General features: G+C 37.4%; 1 protein-coding gene across 3 annotated transcripts; it reads right to left on the bottom strand.

The window, feature by feature from the left end:
• Nucleotides 1–1,009: 1,009 nt before the first annotated feature.
• Nucleotides 1,010–18,981, bottom strand: LOC113660020 (growth arrest-specific protein 2). Of its 3 annotated transcripts, none has more exons than XM_027173205.2 (8): nt 18,784–18,981; nt 14,626–14,787; nt 12,182–12,306; nt 9,125–9,266; nt 6,552–6,615; nt 6,303–6,465; nt 6,038–6,145; nt 1,010–1,985 (listed from the first exon to the last, which is right to left on the bottom strand). In XM_027173205.2, the coding sequence occupies exons 2-8, from the start codon at nt 14,771–14,773 to the stop codon at nt 1,776–1,778; spliced, it is 960 nt and encodes a 319-aa protein (XP_027029006.1). In that variant the 5' UTR covers nt 14,774–14,787; nt 18,784–18,981; the 3' UTR covers nt 1,010–1,775. The 3 variants fall into 3 exon arrangements, with proteins under 3 accessions (XP_027029006.1, XP_047675495.1, XP_047675496.1); XM_047819539.1 differs by lacking the exon at nt 18,784–18,981 and adding an exon at nt 16,386–16,408; XM_047819540.1 differs by lacking the exons at nt 12,182–12,306; nt 14,626–14,787; nt 18,784–18,981 and adding an exon at nt 9,535–10,083.
• Nucleotides 18,982–19,087: the final 106 nt, after the last annotated feature.

The raw sequence follows: 19,087 nt of genomic DNA, 5'->3' as shown, positions 1-19,087 counted from the left end.
CATATACAGAGACTAGAAACACAGTAGAAAATGACACACACAAGAGTCACCTGAAGAATAATTACTTTTTAGATGCCTACAATTGACACACACTAAAATGTTTTATATCTATACATAAATATCTCTAATGTATTACAATCTTAGCAACAATCTTATAAGTTAACTGCAATTTCAGTAGATTTCATCAGATATTTAACCTCTAATAACATTTCATGCAGGTATTTCACTCTAACACAGCTCACTTATCTACAGTGGCTTAACTTGCACATGTTTTTGTAGGTTGAAGGTAGATTTTTTAACAGTCTATACTATATGGGTAAGGTACAGTATGTATAACCCTGATTATCACACCCATATGTGGCTCTCCCCAAACTGTTGCCACAAAGTTTGAAGCTTGAAACCATTGCATTTTAATGCGAGTTACTATTGCAAACCTTTAAGTTAACCTCAGCTTCCCTCTTGACATCAGTACAAAATTAAATCAAATCATGGATCTGGTTTTATGCTAGATAACTGTCTTAATATTGAAATACTGGGGTCGTTCTTTTTTTAGACTTTAAAACGTATTTATTTGTTGTTTTGGTTTCTGCCAGAAGAGGTCGCTGTAGGCCAGTTCTGCAACCAGAGCCTACTCTTTGGACAAGTTTCATCCATCCATCCATTTTCTGTATCCTACACAGTGTTATGGGGATCATGGAGCATGTCCCAGGGCATAAGACTGAGGACACCCTTTATAGGAAGCCAGTGCTTCACAGGACACACACACACACACACACACACACACACACACTCACACACATTCACACTGCAGACAACTGAGAGTTGCCAATCAGCCTTCAACTCAATTTCTCTGGACTGGAGACACAAAGAAATCCCCAGAAGCACGCAGGTGGGAATTAAACACTGAGAACTGAACACTGTAGCCTGGAAAACATGGGTTTCAAGCAATCTAACTTAAGTGGGAAGAAATGTGAAAATGACAAGAATAAATTTATGGAACACACAGAAGTTCAAGAAATAGCAATTACTTTAATTTAATTGATAAAACACTGCAATGCTTGATGATTTATTTTACTCCAGACAGACATCAGATTCTATTAACAGCTCACAAGTTGGATTGGTCTTGAAGAGAAAATATGATTACATTTACATTATATCTGTTCTTAAAATAAGAAATCATCTAAAATCATTTACGAATATCATTGTCTATAAAGTGGATAAATTCTAGAATAAAAAACAACAATGGTTAATATTGAGATATGATATAGTACCACAAATATATACATTAAGAAATTATGGCAATGTAAATGTATATACATCAGTCTGTTTTAAGCAAAAGTTATAAAGTTATAAAAAAAAAGTAGAACAAAAAAATTACATTAATCCGCACTATGTATATCAGTTGCAATTCCAGGATATATGTGTTTATTAGTCATCTTTGACTCAACAGATTGCATTCTGAGATTTTTTTTCCAGTCCCTTTCCCCTTAAGACCAGACTATGTTTCAGCCCTGCTGTACTCTTTAAACACATAGTGTGTCAAATTAGCTAAATTAGCTGTATTCATTTAAGCACTCCATGTACTGATCATTTGCAAGGAAAATAAAGCTCAGAAATAGTTTGAGATTGCCATTGCTTAGTCAAGAGTATATTTAAACCTGCGTTTTTTCATCAGATATATAACTGACTGGATCCCAATGTACACGGTAGTTTGCCATTTTCACCCAAAAGCCTATTTTGCATTCCTCATATTCTTCATCTATCAATGGGCTCTGTTACTTCTTGCTTCTGTAATGTGCTGCCACCACCAGGTAACTGTCAGGGGTCAGGTCTTTAATGCTAGGGGACTTAATGGAGATGGGCGACACTTTGCCTTCCACTCTGGAAATCTGCAGCATACGGCAGGGGTCATGCTTCAGCAGGTAACTCTCGAAAGTCTCCCAGCCGCCACCTACTCGCACCATCACATGTTTATTGTGCAGCATCTAATGTAAAGGAAAGATTAGTGAGAAAATGCTTAATGCTTAAATCTTGTATATACTGTTTTATGCATTACACATTTATTGTAGGCTATATACGCTTCCGCTTAGTGCCTCACTACACATTACAACACACATCACTTTTTACGAAACATTATACCCATTACATCATGCAAGTCATCTGCTTTTGTGTCTTCTCACAAGACTTTTTTGAAGTAAATCATATTTTTCATAGCTAGATTTCCATTGGCCTGGGCCACAGAACAGGTCTCTTACTGAACTATGTAAATGTTGTACATTAGAAACGTTTTCCAATTTCCAATCCACTATAGTCCACATTTACCTATAACTATTAATCCATGAAGCATCATGATACTGGGGCTAGTAAACAAAACACATCCAAACGCTAAGACTTCTGACTGTGCACACAGTCAGTCACTGAAATCACTTTTCTTCTCTCAACACCTCCACTCACTTGTTCACACCTCGAGTTTGTCTTGACACCTGATGCACCTTAAGGCACATTCACAAGACTGGGTGCCATGGCAATCTCATCCTGAATCCAATAAGGCAGAAGGTGAATAAGAGGAAGGTTTCTCACTTATTGTTTCTAATCCCAAGGGGTCCTAAGCAACTTATTTCCTCACCTCTCATAAACTGCTAGTATATATATATATATATATATATATTTATATATATATATATAGCAAATGATTTGAAAAAGTAACACACGTTAGGAGAAGGACACATTTGTACGAAATCTACAAATTCAATTCAAAAAATAAAAAATATATAAATCAGGATTTAGAATTACAAGAAAGAGGTGAAAATAAACCCACTGAGACGATATGAGGAAGAATGCTGTAGACTGAAAATTTGAAGATGCACTTAATGAATGAATTTATCTTCAGTAACCAATTTATCAAGGAAGCTGCAGATCCAGAGTATAGTTTATCCTGGGAACGCTAATCCATCAAACACATTCAAACACTCTTTCTGTTCTAAATGTCAGGCTTTCAATAGCTTAATAAATCATAACATCAAAGGCACAATTTAAAATTCACTCAAACTTCATAAATCTGGTGATACGCAGTTAACATAAGAATCACAATAACACTGTATTAGGTCAAAAACACTAGCAATATATTCCTCTATTCTATGATACAAGTGCAAACAGCTACTGATCGAACCGATTAAACTTTTATAAAGGGCAAAAAATGACAAGCAATCACTCTTCCCCTCTGGTGTAGCTGTCCATTTGAAAGAGCTGACCCAGTGAAACACAAGCATCGTACCAGTTCTAACTTATTAAAAGTGAAAGCTAGAGGGAAATAAGAAAAAACAACAACAAGACTGGCATGATATGAGAAATGAAAGAGCAAAGCAACATAGAGCCTATTTTTCAATACACCAAAATGTGTTTATGTTGCCCTGAGGTGGAATAATAACATAAAACATTCATAAGGTGCTTAACGCGGTGAGGGAGAGAGGTAGCCATGAAGGCTCCAATGAGGAAAAGCCCTAAGGCTCTGCGATCACTGACTTAATAGGCATTGGGTGGAGTCTCTTTCACATTTTAAAGCAAACAAGCAGAGAGAAGGCCCCAGTATAGAAGATCTCTGATTCTCAAACACACACACACACGCACACAGGCACACACACACGCGCACACACACGCGCACAGGCGGCAGAATAGAATGTTCAGAGTAGGTTATCAGCGAAGGTCAATTCGCTCGTTATTGTATTGTCCAATATATGTTTAATCTTTTTCTAGACATTTAAGCAAAAATAAAACTATGCAGATTTTTTTTTTCGATTTTTAGAAAAATAAGCACCAGATTTTACATCGGTTCTTTCAACCTAACTGTAAATTCAGTTGTTGTTTTTTTATCAGTGTACACTATTTCATTCGTCCCTAAGACACACTTCTCATGCCCATTTTTCTACAAAGGTTCATATTTTAATTGCTGTCTGCAACATTAAATGTAGCATGGAAAATGGTCTGTATGAATAGGTGATGACCTTGTTTTAAGCTATTGGATGCAACAGGGAGTGTATCATTGCACAAAACATCATGGCTGTCATTCGGTAGCAGACATGAGCCACTCAAGGTTATTTTCTTATCACAAAAATGATGTGACCTTGGTTTCTAAGCAGCACACAAAGCTGACTGGAAGAAAGAATCTCTCATTTAGAAAAGGTGATGTATTCAATTCAATTTTATGAAGGAGATTTCTAAACAGAAATGAGGCATGGTATTCACTATGGTTATGGTCCTTTTAAAATACTTGAACTGAAAAGAAAACAAATCATTTCCTCCAAAGGTAGACAAATAAAATAAAAAATAGATTTGTATTTAAAAATTGGCAGTAAGAGAGTTTGTGGTTTAGGAATATTTTTTTTTACACAAATCAAACTTAAAGGTTCACAGTGATCATACACACCTCTCAAACTAATTAAAATGACTAAAACTGAATAATAGTGCATCTTCTGCAAATAATTTATTTGAATAAAAGTGTCTAATTAACAAATAAATGTCAAGTGTAAAATTTAATTGTTACACAACTAATATAAAAAGTCTCAGACAGCAGAATTAAACTAAGTGGTTCCTTTCCCAGCATATTTACACATCGAACACACTGATCTAAGGAGACCTGAGTAGATAATTGAGTAGATACGTGAGCAGTTGTTAATACGTGGTGCCTTGTATGTCACAGGTTGTAAGATACAATCATTGTAAATACACCAAGTAAGCTAGGAAGAGTCTAAAATCGACTCCCATCAGAAACGTTAAATGATGTTTCTTAAATATCTCTGCATCTTAACACAGCACCTCAACCCTGTCAAGTCCAAAGTACAAATATAGCACATACTTGACTCCAGAGCAGTCAGTACTGACGGACTTGTCGCTATTTCGCATCCACTTCATTAAAGATTTACAGAGCTTATTTGCCTCCTCTGAAGCCTGGCCAATATTCTTCCCTCTCATCTTTTCTCCACTGGGCAATTATCACTCTGTCTAATACTGTTAAACTGGGAGTGAGGAGAATAACAGGAGAAAGCAGACACTCACATGCAGAGGATATTCTGTACTAAATCATCCACTCTCTCCAGGGTGTGAGGGCTGGTTTTGTGTTGCCAAGTAACAGAGTTCCCATGGGTACCAGGCCATACATCACTAATCTCAATTAGTCTGGAGGCAGAATGTGTGTTGTTGTGGGACACTCCTTGTATAAATGCCTATGATCAGTGCTTCTCAAACTGAGGTTTATGAACTTGAAATGATTTCATTATCCTGATATTGATCACGATGATTCATAATTAGTTCCAAATTGCTAACACAGTACTTGATTTCTCATTTCAGTTTTCTACAGGTTAGCTGGTTGAAACTAAATTTATGCATTTAGTACTGGGATCCAGACTAATGGGAGGTTATCTTTTGTGTGAGGGGGTTAGATGCACTATGTCGCTATGTTTCCTGACATGAAAATACAGCATTCCTAGATTCAAATTAAGCAAATGCCTGATCAGAGTGTTGGTGGTTTAAATTCGCTTACTAGTTTGTTTATATTATGGGACAGAGAAAAAAAACAAATATGTTGAATGCTGCCATTTTTATATCTGGCATTTTTCAACTGTTTCCCAGTGATTCCAGTTACACAATGACACTCTTCATGTCATTTTATTGTCCTGGTTTAGGCCATGCTCACTTCAGGTTTAGTCCAAATACAGATATGGATATCTGGATCACAGATAGACAAACTGATAGTGGTACTGCATAACGCCCCTAGTGTAGGCAGAAGAGAGAGACGAATTACATGTATACTTCTACACACACTATATACATAAATAGTGCGTGCCAGATGTTTCATACCAAGTATCTTAAAAGTCTAGAAAAATAAAATATAAATTATTGACAGACAAATCATTCCAACTTTATATCTTCAAACTGATAGTAAGGCAGAACCTTATGATTCCTAGATATTCCAAGGTACATCAATGTAGTAGAAGTAACTCAATATAGATTACACATGCAATATATAAAGCGTAGTACCCACCCGAATGAAGAGTATCTTCTCTCCAACACGATAGCGGCCCTGTGACTGACGCTCGACACAGAATTTATTGGGGCACTTACAGGGAGGTTCCTCAGAAATGTGCCTTACCTGAGCAAACATCGATTTCAGTTATAGCTCTAAATTATTTATCCAATTTGTAAAGCCAAAAATCTTGTGTAAAATAAGATATTAATTTTTCATACTGCATATTCCAATGAAATCGGTTTCTACTGAGCTAACACCAGCAGCTTTGTGTCATACTTACGGCATCATCAAGGAGCTTGCCGGTGCTTTTCCTGCAGGAGGAGCTTTTGTTAAAGGAAGAGCCCTGAACTGGAGAGACAGGGGAGGAAGGCGGCTCAGGAGCTTTCTCTTCCTGTTCAATCTCGTTCTCCAGCTTAATTAACCCAGGCGGTTCGACCTTATACCTGACATAGAAAAATACATCCATCAAATGAAATATGGGGTAAAGCAAGCAGTTTGTGAAAGGTGTTATAGTGTATACTCCACTTACTTAGCTGCTATCCTCCCCAGTTCTAGCAGACACAGGCAGACCTCACGTGGCTGTTTGTGCAAGACTGGAGACCAGACAATAAAAACCAACAATAAACATGTGTCCATTTATTTTTAAGTTTCTCAAACATTATGCATCACGTAATAACAACACAACAACACAGAAATGTGATGGTAAGAAGCTGATGAATGAAAAATAAGTACAGTACAGTATGTACACTATGGCACTGTGGGACAGATTTAATGAAGCATGTCAACATTTTACTCACTGCTAACAGAGAATGTTAACAGAGAATTATCAGAAGGTTTGTAAATGTATTCATTAGGTTCTGAGCAGGTTAGGTTTATGTGATGTAATTACTGTTTGATTCATAACCTTCCCACTTCAATAAATGAACATTGTCAAACCTTCTTCTAAAGTTCCCTACAACAAAAATGTTTACGTACATGAGAGTTTACATTCAGAAAGAGCATGCAGAAAACTTGAGAGACTGTTTATCTTAGGAAAAGTTCTCAGAAGAAAGTATTCAGAAACTGTTGTGCAAAACTATACATTTTTCAGGTAGCTCTCAATGCTAATTTTTCTGTGTATGCTAATAGAAAAGCTGATCTGTTATGTGCCAAAATTGTCTCAGAAATTGAATGAAAATTTGACACTTCTAACCCTAGACAAACATCTGCTCGTAGAGTCCACATCTGTTCATTGTTAAATGCTTCATGTCTTATTAGTCATGATTCACTCGCATGATGGCGTAATGATCAAGGTGATACAGCACAACATGCAGTTAACACATGATGAGCTTTGTGTCATCTCCAAACCATAGTGCATCCCACCTGATTTCAATTCCAGCTCCATTCATGCAATCATCTAACTCAGCAGAAAATAAAGCAGGAGGAAAGAAGCACAAATGAATAAGATTAAATGTCTAAAATTACACAGTATTTATATTTTGTAATATTAAGCCAGTTGGCTGAAATGAAACCCTCAGAGATCCTGAACTCGAACAATGGCTCAAGACCAGAACAGAAAATACAAAAACCTAGCATGTAAAGCTCATTTCATGTATGTGGAATCACCTTCACTGATCAGAATGATTCAGTCAATTAGATCATTTACTACTGAAGAAGGAATGAGTCGTAAAAATACAAAGTGCAGTTCAAAAAAATATATGGTCTTACAGAGGCCAACAAAACAAAGTATTCACTTGTGTCACTGTGCAAATGTAATGTGGAGGGGGGGGGGCTGTGTGTATTCAGAGGAATCAGTTTCATTTCCTGCCCCACTTTCCTTACCTCACCTCATACTGCCATTCTTTCCTTTCTTTCTTTTTTTACTGTTATGCACTTCCGTTGTGTGTGTGTGTGTGTGTGTGTGTGTGTGTGTGTGTGTGTGTGTGTGTGTGTGTGTGTGTGTGTGTGTGTGTGTGTGTGTGTGTGTGTGTGTGTAAAGAACCAGAATAAAGACAAAATCTGGTTTAATTTTTACTGTCTTCTAAGGTATCCAGAGTTTACAGCAGTTTGAATGCGTGAGAGAGAGAGGGAGAGGGAGAGAGATAGAAGCCCAGGGAGTATAGCATGATACAATTAGGTCCATTCAACCATCCCAGACAGAAAGGAGAAAAGGTTGTAAAAGAGAACACACTTCTTTCCCTTTTTCTGTTATATCCACTGCCAGCTACAGTGTGCTGCCCAGAAAAGCCCTGAGGTGAGGACTCTGAGAAGCACAAGGACTTCCTCTGTGTTCCTCTACTCTGCTGGGACTGACTTGTCTCCCCTTTGCTCTGTGTAACCTTTCAATCAGAATCCACTGCTATGTTCAGTAGTAGAAACTGTATGTCAAATAGTATCTGACGATTTTGGTTCAAAAAATCAATTCTGAGGAGTTTTATATTAATATTTATTGGAATACTGTCAAAAAAGTTTAGGGCTTATTTTCCTAGGACAAGTTATAATAATATCAGAAATACAAGGATAATATTTTATATAACCAAAAAATGAATCTTTACAGCAAAATATGGTATAACTCAAATATGGCACAGTGGTTCACAATTAGGATACAGTTCATTTCTGGCTACACATGTTTTTGTTTTGTGAGCATCACTTACTCGGTAGTGTTGTTTCAGCAGTTGCTGCAGTGGAAAAGCTTAATTATTAATACAAAAACACAACTGCTGGATTCGATTTAGCACAAATTTTTCATCTCACACATCAAATGTCATAATGACTACATCATACATCATCATCCCACAACATTAGACATAAAAACAGTCTGGCTATTATTAAAGTTAGCACTGTGCCAGTAACATTATAAAAGAAGATTGTAGGATGCCTCCAAGCTCCAGCCTACGATATCCACTGTTGCATCAAATGCAAGAAAAAGAAAGAAAGAAAGAAAGAAAGAAAGAAAGAAAGAAAGAAAGAAAGTAAGAAAGAAAGAAAGAAAGAAAGAAAGAAAGAAAGAAAGAAAGAAAGAACAAAACTCCAGAGGGCCAGTAAATACAGTAAAGACAGATTTTGAGCTATAGTGCTTAAATCAAAAATGTATAAGATTTCTCCTATGGAAATGTTACTCACCCAGTCCATCAGACTCAAACAAGCAGGTCTCCCCAACGCCAACCTCTCGACACCATGAAAGGAAATTGGCTGTGTTGTCTCGGGCAAAAAAAGAGCCAGATGGGGCACTTTCTCTACAGGGGATCCTCCGATTAGGGATCGGCTGAATGAGATAAACTTTCAGTCATGAGTTTAATGCCTCAAAAAGACTTAATTGTTGTAAAAATAGTTAATGGTTGTAAACGACTTAGTGGCTACTAAACCATTCACAAACCAACAACATCAATGCAGAATAGTTTGTTTACTGTATTAAACCTGTCCATACCTTCAAACATTTCCCTCAATGTTCATGAGTACTTTTACATTACACAAATAATTACATAAAATCTTCCCCCTTAAATGTCTTTAGTTCTTTAACTGTGTGCAATTACTTTTAAAGAGGCTTCAGTCTGAAATTGCTGACCACTTGAATCATCAGAATTCCCCTTTTCCCAATTCGCACATGTTAGACCATTGGACCTGTTTTCCTTCTCTCTGTGCTCCTCCATCTTTTCCTTCTTTTGACTCACTCAATCCCTGCTGCTTGGACATGCTTTATCATGGTCTAATCACTGTCCAGTGACTGATCTCTTCTTCCCAACATCCACAGCTCAGGTTACACAGCCAGAGATCATGACAACCCTCAGTGATCAATACTAAACCTGACAGATAGAGAAAGAGAAACAGGGGGCTTGACAAGAAGGTGGATTGCCAGGAACTGGGAGTATAATGCCACTTAACACACACATTCACCCACAATGAGATTTATGTAGCATATGCCTGCCTACAGGATATGTGCTTCTGGCGCTGAGATAGGTACGATGAGGTCATGTTGAAAGAATGCAGTCTTCAGTGGATCAGATTTTTCTTTGGCTTTTCCAGAAATCTCTTTTGCTCCCCCACAGACTCCTACAACCCCATCCAATAATACTCCTCTGGGAAATAAATGTTCACCATCTCAAATTTTCTCTTATTTATTTTATTATGGAAATTATTGGCATCTGTCAAGAAGCAACTAAAGAAGCTACTTTCTTTTCCTCTAGCAAAATATCATACGCTTTTCTTCCACAAAGAAAAAGGCAAAATGACTTACACCATTAATTTTTTTAATCGATCTCAGTGTCCACAAAAAGATATATATATATATATATAACATTATAATTATTATATATACAGTATAACATTATAATTAAAAACATGTTTTAAAAGTCTGGAACAATGATTATGAATTAAGTGCGTAAACAGACTGCGGCTCTGCACAGTAAGGATGTTCGTTAAAATAAAAGTCCACAAACCACCTATACAGAATTGCACAATTTTGAATGGTTACACAAGACACCCACCCTAAGAGTAACCAAAATCAAATATGCTTATAAATGTGTCTTTTAATATTCCTATTTCAAGTCACAAATTACTTGGAGATGACTTTATTTAATTTTACAGATTACTTTTATATGCTGTATTACCTGCAGCATTTAAGAACTGGTTGATTACAAAATAAACAAGCAAAGAGCCAAGGAGGGCTAGAGGAGTAGTGTATTGTCCTGATAAAGTGAAAAGACTTCTGATGCTTTGTTGTCATAGACGGGGAGAACAGAGAATTCGCGTCTAGAGATGTTCCCTTCCCATTTTGTTTCAATACAAAAATCTGAGCTTGACATATGATAGTGATCTGATCCTGGCATTGCTGTTAATAAGTGAACTGATTCTGCAAGCTTCTATTGTGTATAGACCTCAGAGACACAATGGTACAAGACAGTTGGTGTCTGATTTTCTATCTGTAATGGCTCAGTAAATTTAATGTGTTCATGGCCTAAAATACATTGGTGGTTCAGATAAGAAAATGATTAACCTGATTGGATTTGCAAATGATATAGTGCAAATGATATAGTAGTGTAGTGTAATGACCCTGAACAGTGTAGTTTCTCTGTTCTGCTATTCTTAAGAGGCTCTATTAGCTAAACTGTAGGGAGTCATAACCAGCAAAAAAGGACCATTGTGAAGCCTCTGAAGAAAATGGGCTTCAGCCAACAAAAGCAGAAATATTTCTTTAATTTACCACCAAAAATCTACAGCCCTTAATGCTTTTCCCATCTGGGGGAATTTTGGGGAAAAAGTTAACGACTCCTTAATATCGTTAGCCGGCTCTGTATAAATCAGCACGCTCAGCATTTTTCCGAGTTCACCGTCCCACCATGGCGAGTTTTGTGGAGGAGATGGCAAATATCCACAATTCCAGACAAAAGTCTTTGTGTGAGAGAGTAACGTCCAGCTATGTCTAGATTTTGCTGACACACATCAGCCACCTGAAAGTGATACATTGGAATCAACCCTGTCCTGTCAACACTTAAAATCATCCAAGACATGCCGTAAGTCCAACAATATTCCGTACTCTATGATTCACAGAACACATTGCTAGGCTTTCTCCTGACATGCGATCAGTGGAAATTCTGTAAGACGTCAAAAACTATAGTAATCAATTGCCAGGAATTGAAGCAGGAATATGCAGTATCACAGTACTGTAGTTTGTGAAATTAATCTATTTATAAAATGCAAAAATCACCTCCATTGAAAAAAAGATTCTTCTATTCATTCCAACGTTAAATCAGAAATGCATACTGCTGTGAACTGTTCCATTAACACACAAAAGTTATTTGATTCTCTAGATATCTGCAAAAGAAATTTTACATGATTTAACGGTAACGATAAAATGCTGATGTCATTTGGATAATAAGTCAGTGTTTTGTCTCTGTTTCAGGTTCCCCTGGAGTTGAAGATAGAGGATATGAATGCTAATCAGAAAGGCATGTGATTTTCTGATCTGGAATTTGAAGGCCAGGAATTGTGGAGACATCAGTTGTCACTAAAATTTTCCATTTTTTCAGTGTGCATTCTTTATTAATTTATTTCATTTATAGCAGATCAGAATAAAATCTGATCAGAATTAAAAAATAATTTCATATCTGAGTCTATTATATGAGCACTGAATGTAATGTTTGCTGTTTTGTACTTAAATAAACAGCATAAGAGAGAAAGTACCTTGCCAGGTGGTGACAGTTCACCACTGTTCTGCCTAAATTTCTCCTGCAGCGTCTCAGCCAGCTGACACAACAGGAAGCCATTATCTAACCTGTTCATGAAACTCTCTGCTGTGATTTCAACACCTGGAAGAGAAGGAGACAGAAGAAGGCTGGGAATATAAGCAATCAAAAAACAACACCTTAAAAATCCCGTTTTTATTTTTTTTGCATAGTTTATTCCATTTTTATTGGTTACATACATAATCATGCACAGTAACACATGCTGTGATATGCTTTTTCCAACTGTCTGTGTCATAGAAGAATTTTAAAGCATTTAAATAATGCTATCAAACAGGACTTGACATATTGATGAGGCTTATTAATCCTGCAGGTCAGGACTTATTTAAATGTGAAATGCAGTTGAATATTGACTCAATAGCTAAAGTTAACTGATAAACACTTGTTCCAGCCTGGAGCAAAGAGCACATACAGCAATGGTAATCCCTCAACAGAAAACAGCTGGGTGCTTATTGCATAGTAGCCCAGATAACTAACACACACACACACACACACACACACACACACACACACACACACACACACACACACACACACACACACACACACACACACACACACACACACACACATATACACACACACATATACACACACACACACAGACAGACACACACACAGACAGACACACACACAGACAGACACACACACACACACACACACACACACACACACACACACACACACACACACACACACACACACACACACACACACACACACACATACACACACACTAACAGATACTATACTGATCAACATGTGGCTGCTGGTTTTGACTGGCTTCCAGCTGACCATTCCATCTCAGTTAGATCACTCTGAAATAGGAGGTGGTGGCAGGGGGTTCTGTGGAAAGAGTATATATTTTTTTCATCCTTTTTTTGTTTCTAAAACAGAGGGGTGCAGTAGTGGTAGAAGGGGGGTTTGATGCTTTAATGAGTTCCAAATGTGGTAAGTGAAGTATGGGGAGCAGAAAGAAAAATTGAGCGTTTATAAAATCCCCTCAGTTTTCGTGAGCCCCCTTTATGTTTTCTCCATACAGTAAAGCAAAATAAACTCTTTACTAAGATTTAAAATAAGCTCTGAATGCCAGCCTCCAGCTAGAGTTTCTATTCCAAACATGAACCTGACATGTTTAAGCACTTTATGAATCCAATTTAACTCTAATTAAATTTTACAGCAAATCACACCTAATTCTGTGAAATAGCAGCACTGTGACCATGTAAATAAATGCCACTAGAGCTGAGACACAGACAGGAAATCTGCCTATTCTGGACAGCAGCTCCTACTGAGCAGTCATGACCACTTCAGCTGTGCTCATACATCATGCTACTTACACAATTTTTAGACGGATATCTGCTTTTAGCTCACATTAGAAGTAGCCACACACCACTAATGAATGCAAAAGTTCAAGATGAGTGCAGTGAGAAGAGTGTGGTTTACTGTGGAGGTTGTGTGGTCCACTGTAACTGCTCTTCTTCATCAGCTCCAGGCAGACCAGCAGCACTGCTTCTGCCTCTGCTGGCTGTTCACAACTTGCCTATTGCCAGACGTTCCACTGACATCCCACACCACACACATGCACACCCCCATTCTTCTCGTAATATCTGTGCAATTCTTCTGAATCACTACCTGTCTCGAGTTCAGTCAAAATAAATAAAAGCAACCTATAGTACAATATGTAATTCAGTCATTCTTCTTCATAAACTGAGCTGGAACAGAATCTGAAGTGAGAATACATCAAGAAAACACCAGTAACACAATCACAAGGTAGTCAATCCACCTACCACCATGTGTTTAAAAGGTGGGAGGAAATCAAAGAACGCAGACAAAACCGTTGATACAAGGAGAACATGTGAACATTCCACACAGACAGTTACCCAAGCTCAGGATCAAGCCAGGAAAACTTTAGTCGTGAGGCACACGGCGTTACACAATGCTTCCCAGAATATGTTATAATAGTATAAGAAAAGTTATAAGTTGAACAGGTCCAATGTGATTTTAAATCTTCTGCCTAACAGCCAGTCACACGTGGTTAGGTAAAAGTCTAGAAGCGCTCCATACAAAGTGTCAAAAAGGAATAAATATTTTCATTCATGTTACCTGTAAAAACACACAATGGCTCACACTTAAGTACTAAAACGGTCATGTGACTATGACTAAGGTAAACAGTACAACAGGACATGCTGTAAGCAATGAGAATCATGTTACTTCCTATGGGAGTAGCCTCCCTGGCTACAATAGTAATGCAAATTCTATAAAGAAATCAGGATAACCAAGGACTTCTGACTTCTATGCATTTTATTAGTCTTGTCATGGTTTTCTGCAAATTATTAAAACACAAACTAAAATGAAGAAACACAGCCAATACTATTCCCTACATACCCAGCATGCTGGTGAGCCAGAGGGCCAGGTCCTCCTTCATAGGCAGCAGGCTGGCTTCATGTCTGCTGGCCAACCACAGGCTGTATTGCTGCAGGTCAGTGAGGCCCGGGCCAAACGGGTGCTGCTTTGGACTCACAGAGCTGCACATGCTTCTTCACTGGCCTAAAAGAGATCAGAATGAAGGCTTTGAGAGATATTCACTATAGTATACAATTGGTATTATACTAGCTTTAACAAAGAATAAAGATGTCTCATTCTATATTCTTGTTTTATCCAATCAACCAGGAAGAATGACGGCTAACACATGCTTTCTCTGAGACATGAAGTCAGCCAAAAATATCTTTTGAACTGCTGCACATGCTACATCACAGGGTATATGGAGGAGCCATCTGTGCATCAGCTCACAGATGCCTGCAATTGGCTTGAGCCACTCTGATTGACAGGGCAGAGAGAGTAATGCCATCCCTCCCACCCTGAGAGATCAGCCAATTTTGCTCCCCTGGCCATCAGCCATGATAGTGGCATCATCAGGATTCAAACTTGCCATCTTCTGGCAACAGTGCAAATGCTATTCTGTTGAAGCCAATATTCTATATTCTTGTCTCAATGAAATTCAAATGTTATTAAACAAAACTATTGAATCAAAATAATTTGCCTGATGAAATACATATATTTAATTTAGAGTCTTTAGGCTACTCAGACCTTTCCAAACACAGTCTGTTCATGGAGATTCAGATGTCGAAGACAGAGTTTAGATTTCACAGATTTTACAAAGATGAAGCGCTTCAGTTAATCAGTTCACTTTCTCGTGGCATTCACTAAGGCTTTCTTTCTTCTGATCATCCCCTCATTCCTCTTTCATCATTGGTCCAGCCTCTTTTCACAATTCTCTCATCACTTTCCAAATTTAGTCTCAATCTCTTTTTACAAATGGGTCATTTTGTGGTCAGGACACAACAATGCTTACTTTGGAGGAAAGTAAAATTCTCTGCAAATTTAAAGCCCCTCAGACAGTAGCACATTTGTGTGAGAACTCTAACATGAACATACCCTTTGACACAAAATTTCAAAGTAAGCTGTGACATACTCAGCCCATTCAGGTTTATTGCTCCGTCCTGGGAAGATTCTACAGGATCAAAAAGTCTGTGTGTGTGTTTACTGAAAACATATATTCCCATCTCAATGCTTCTTTTAACATTTTATACTTCTTTATTTGGCAGATGTTTATGCATAAAGCAAATTTAAGTATAAATAATATATCATATAGTTCTCGGATTTGAACTTACAATCTTCGGGTAAATTTTTCAAAGCCTTAAACACAGATCTACCGCTGCCACAAATGAGCAAATTCACAGCGCTCCCAACATAAAACACATGAATTAGTGCCTTTAGTTCTGCTATTGTATATATGTTCTGTTCCTTTGTTTTACTTCATTAGCTATCTTAAATTTAATACCAGTCATTTGGTACATGGAAAGTTCTGCAATACTTTTGCTGCTTTTGAGTCTTTAAATAGCCAGATGGTATGCTTAAAGGCTTTTACCAAAGTGTAAGGACAAATGTGAATATAAGTGTGACATCTTGTGTTTCTCTTTGTGCACCAACAATGAAACAAAGCAGAAAGGAGAAAACTGAAATGACCTAAATCACTATTTGCTTCTGTGTATAAAGAACATTTTGTGCTTTGCTATTCTTCATCACTGGTACAGTATGAGCTACAGTTAAATCTCTGACATTAGGTATAGGGCATTCTTACTCACCACCCTCTCTTGACGGTCCCACAATGTTCTGTTACACAGTAGAGCTTTCATGCAGGTAAATCATAGAGAAAAGAGGGAGAGGATGAGAGAAAAAAAACACACAGAAAGAGATCCAAAATGTCTCTCAAAGGACAACTGACCTCTGGAACTAAAAGGCTGTACACTGTGTGCAATGCCAGGTTCAGTTCAGTTCTGGCACTCAGGTGTGACTCCCCAACACATAAATCTCCTGGCTTTTGTATTACTGTCTGCAGCAAGCCATTTAACACCATCACAAAGCTGTGCCAGTCAGAGCAGGTTTTTCCCATCATAAGACATACGTAACTTCGTTAAAAACTGTTGTTCTATAAAGTTTCAGCTACAAGATTAAAATGACATTTCACAATTGAAATGAAAACTATCATTTCTTTTTGTACCTGATGATACCTTGCCAAGTCCAAATTACACTGCCTTAGTAAGTGATAGTACCGACAGTTTTGTGTGCGTCCTAGTTGAATTATATAATTTACAATAACCAAAGGCAAACATCGATAGAATGAATGATTATGACAGATATTATTATGGCTACATCCGGTGCATCTTTGTTTAAACTGATAAACAGTACCACAGGAAGATTTTTCTGAAAGAGATATGTAACCACCTTACACAAACAAAAACTGTCAACTTGTCAGTTACCAGACAGACCCATCAGTGAATCGTACTCTGCAGTGATATTCTTAAAACACATAATCCTGCACTACCTATTACTATGTCCAGACATTTAAATTAATTCTATGTCTGCTTTAATCCTAGTGAAGTGGTGTAACTCATCAGAGCATACATGAATGAAGCCAGCCACAGGAAAAGACTTTACACACTACTCACAGAGGCAGAGTTAAAAGAAGCTGAGGGTAAAGGTCAGTGTGTGTGGTGGGCTCCATGATAAGAAAAGTCAATATAAAACAAATAATCTATGCCACTATACAACACTAAGCTTGAAAATTTTTAAAAAATAAACAGTATATTTTTATAAAATAAACAATATTTTTTGTACACATAACAATATGCATAACAATTTTACCATAATGATTGTTCAAAGATCAAACTATACTGTACACCTTCAGCCTATAACATTTACCCTGTGATGCTGAACTTGACTAACAAAGGCTCCCATTCAAGAGCTGAACTGTTTCAGAGAACTGTGTCATTCCCAAAGGAACAAAACCTGATGACTTTTTCCTTCAGCTTTTCTCACTGCCCTTTACAATCTGCCTAAAACCAATAAGGAACAAACAGCAATTTGTTTATATGTATAAATACCTAATAATCTATTTGACCAAATATCTATTGGCCTTTTTGTAACCATACCAGGTTAACATAAACTGTGAGCATTTGCCACTACAAATTTTTTGTTTCTTAATGACTTTAAGAAAGGGGGAGGGGGGAGAGAGAGAGACACAGAGAGAGACAGAGACACAGAGAGAGACAGAGACACAGAGAGAGACAGAGACACAGAGACACAGAGAGAGAGAGAGAGAGAGAGAGAGAGAGAGAGAGAGAGAGAGAGAGAGAGTCCTATTTTAAACGCTTTACAGATCACAGATCTATGTACTGATATGTTGACAGTGAGTCAGTATTATTTGACTACTTGCCATAAAGCAGAGTTTAATAGATTGACTTTAACTACTTTGACTGAGGTTTCTGTGTTTATTGTGCTGGCCAAATGTACAAGAACTGCTTAATCGCTCAGAGGAAAGTAAAACTGTGTTAAACTGTCTCCTGGCTTTAGAATCAAGTCAAGTAAAAGTATTATATTTTGTTCTCAGTACAGCATGTGTGCATGACATTGTGTCTCCTCAGTTTTTACAACAGACTTAATATTTTAAAGCTGCTGGGTTCGTCCTCTCTCCAAAGTCTGTTTTAGGCTCTTATAAAGAAACCACACGTGTGACACATAGTTCTTTATATACACAGTGATACATTTCCCTATTGCTTTCTTTCTATTCAACACAATGGCACTTTAAAAGCATCCTTTCCATGGGTTATAGAGCCGTCTTTTATTGCTCTCAACTATGAAATGTAAAGAAAAAATTAAATGTCAGTGCAGATGGCTTCTGATGATGTTTTCACTTCTGAGGTTCACATTATCAAGTGAAAATAGTTGATTTCATTTTAAACCATCAATCAGTTGTGCATGGAATATAGCACATTGTTATGTCACCTTTTTTTTATTTTAAGCTTAAGAGGAATCATAAAAAAATAATAAAATAATAAAATAAATAAATATATAATAAACAAACAAACAAACAAACAAATAAATAAAGTTACATCAGTGTTGTGCAAAAGCCACTTAACTGCATGGAAAAGGTCGCATGTGTATCTCACCATTTAGTCCAACAATGTTTACATTTTGACTCACCTTTGGAAACGTAATGCTCTGGGAAAGCTGTGGCCTGATCGTTTCTATCTGTGTAGCAATGTTCATGCTTCCTCAGCTCTGAACGGTGTCTGTGTTTTCCCGTTTCCAATCTTGGTTGAGCTTCGCTGTGCCATCGCACTACTCCCTGCGCCGCGCGCTGCAACCGGGACACCAAGTAGACACGAATCGATCTTTTTAACCGACTCTTTGATTCAGTAGAATCGACTCTCCAGCGTGAAGAATGGAATGTAAATATTTCTATTTGAATCATTTGAATCATTTGTTCAGTAAATCAGCTATTAAT

The sequence above is a fragment of the Tachysurus fulvidraco genome, chromosome 10 (assembly GCF_022655615.1).
Source record: "Tachysurus fulvidraco isolate hzauxx_2018 chromosome 10, HZAU_PFXX_2.0, whole genome shotgun sequence".
Taxonomy (NCBI): Eukaryota; Metazoa; Chordata; class Actinopteri; order Siluriformes; family Bagridae; genus Tachysurus; species Tachysurus fulvidraco.
This window is presented reverse-complemented; position numbering and strand designations above follow the sequence as displayed.

Bases quoted from the DNA above. Each gene is read 5' to 3' on its own strand.
- LOC113660020 (XM_027173205.2), bottom strand. From the start codon at position 14,773: ATGTGCAGCTCTGTGAGTCCAAAGCAGCACCCGTTTGGCCCGGGCCTC. The intron at 6,616-9,124 runs GTGAGTAACATT...TCTGGTCTCCAG, and splicing joins GTTTGAGTCTGATGGACTGG to TCTTGCACAAACAGCCACGT. The intron at 6,466-6,551 runs GTAAGTGGAGTA...TTTCTATGTCAG, and splicing joins CTGGGGAGGATAGCAGCTAA to GTATAAGGTCGAACCGCCTG.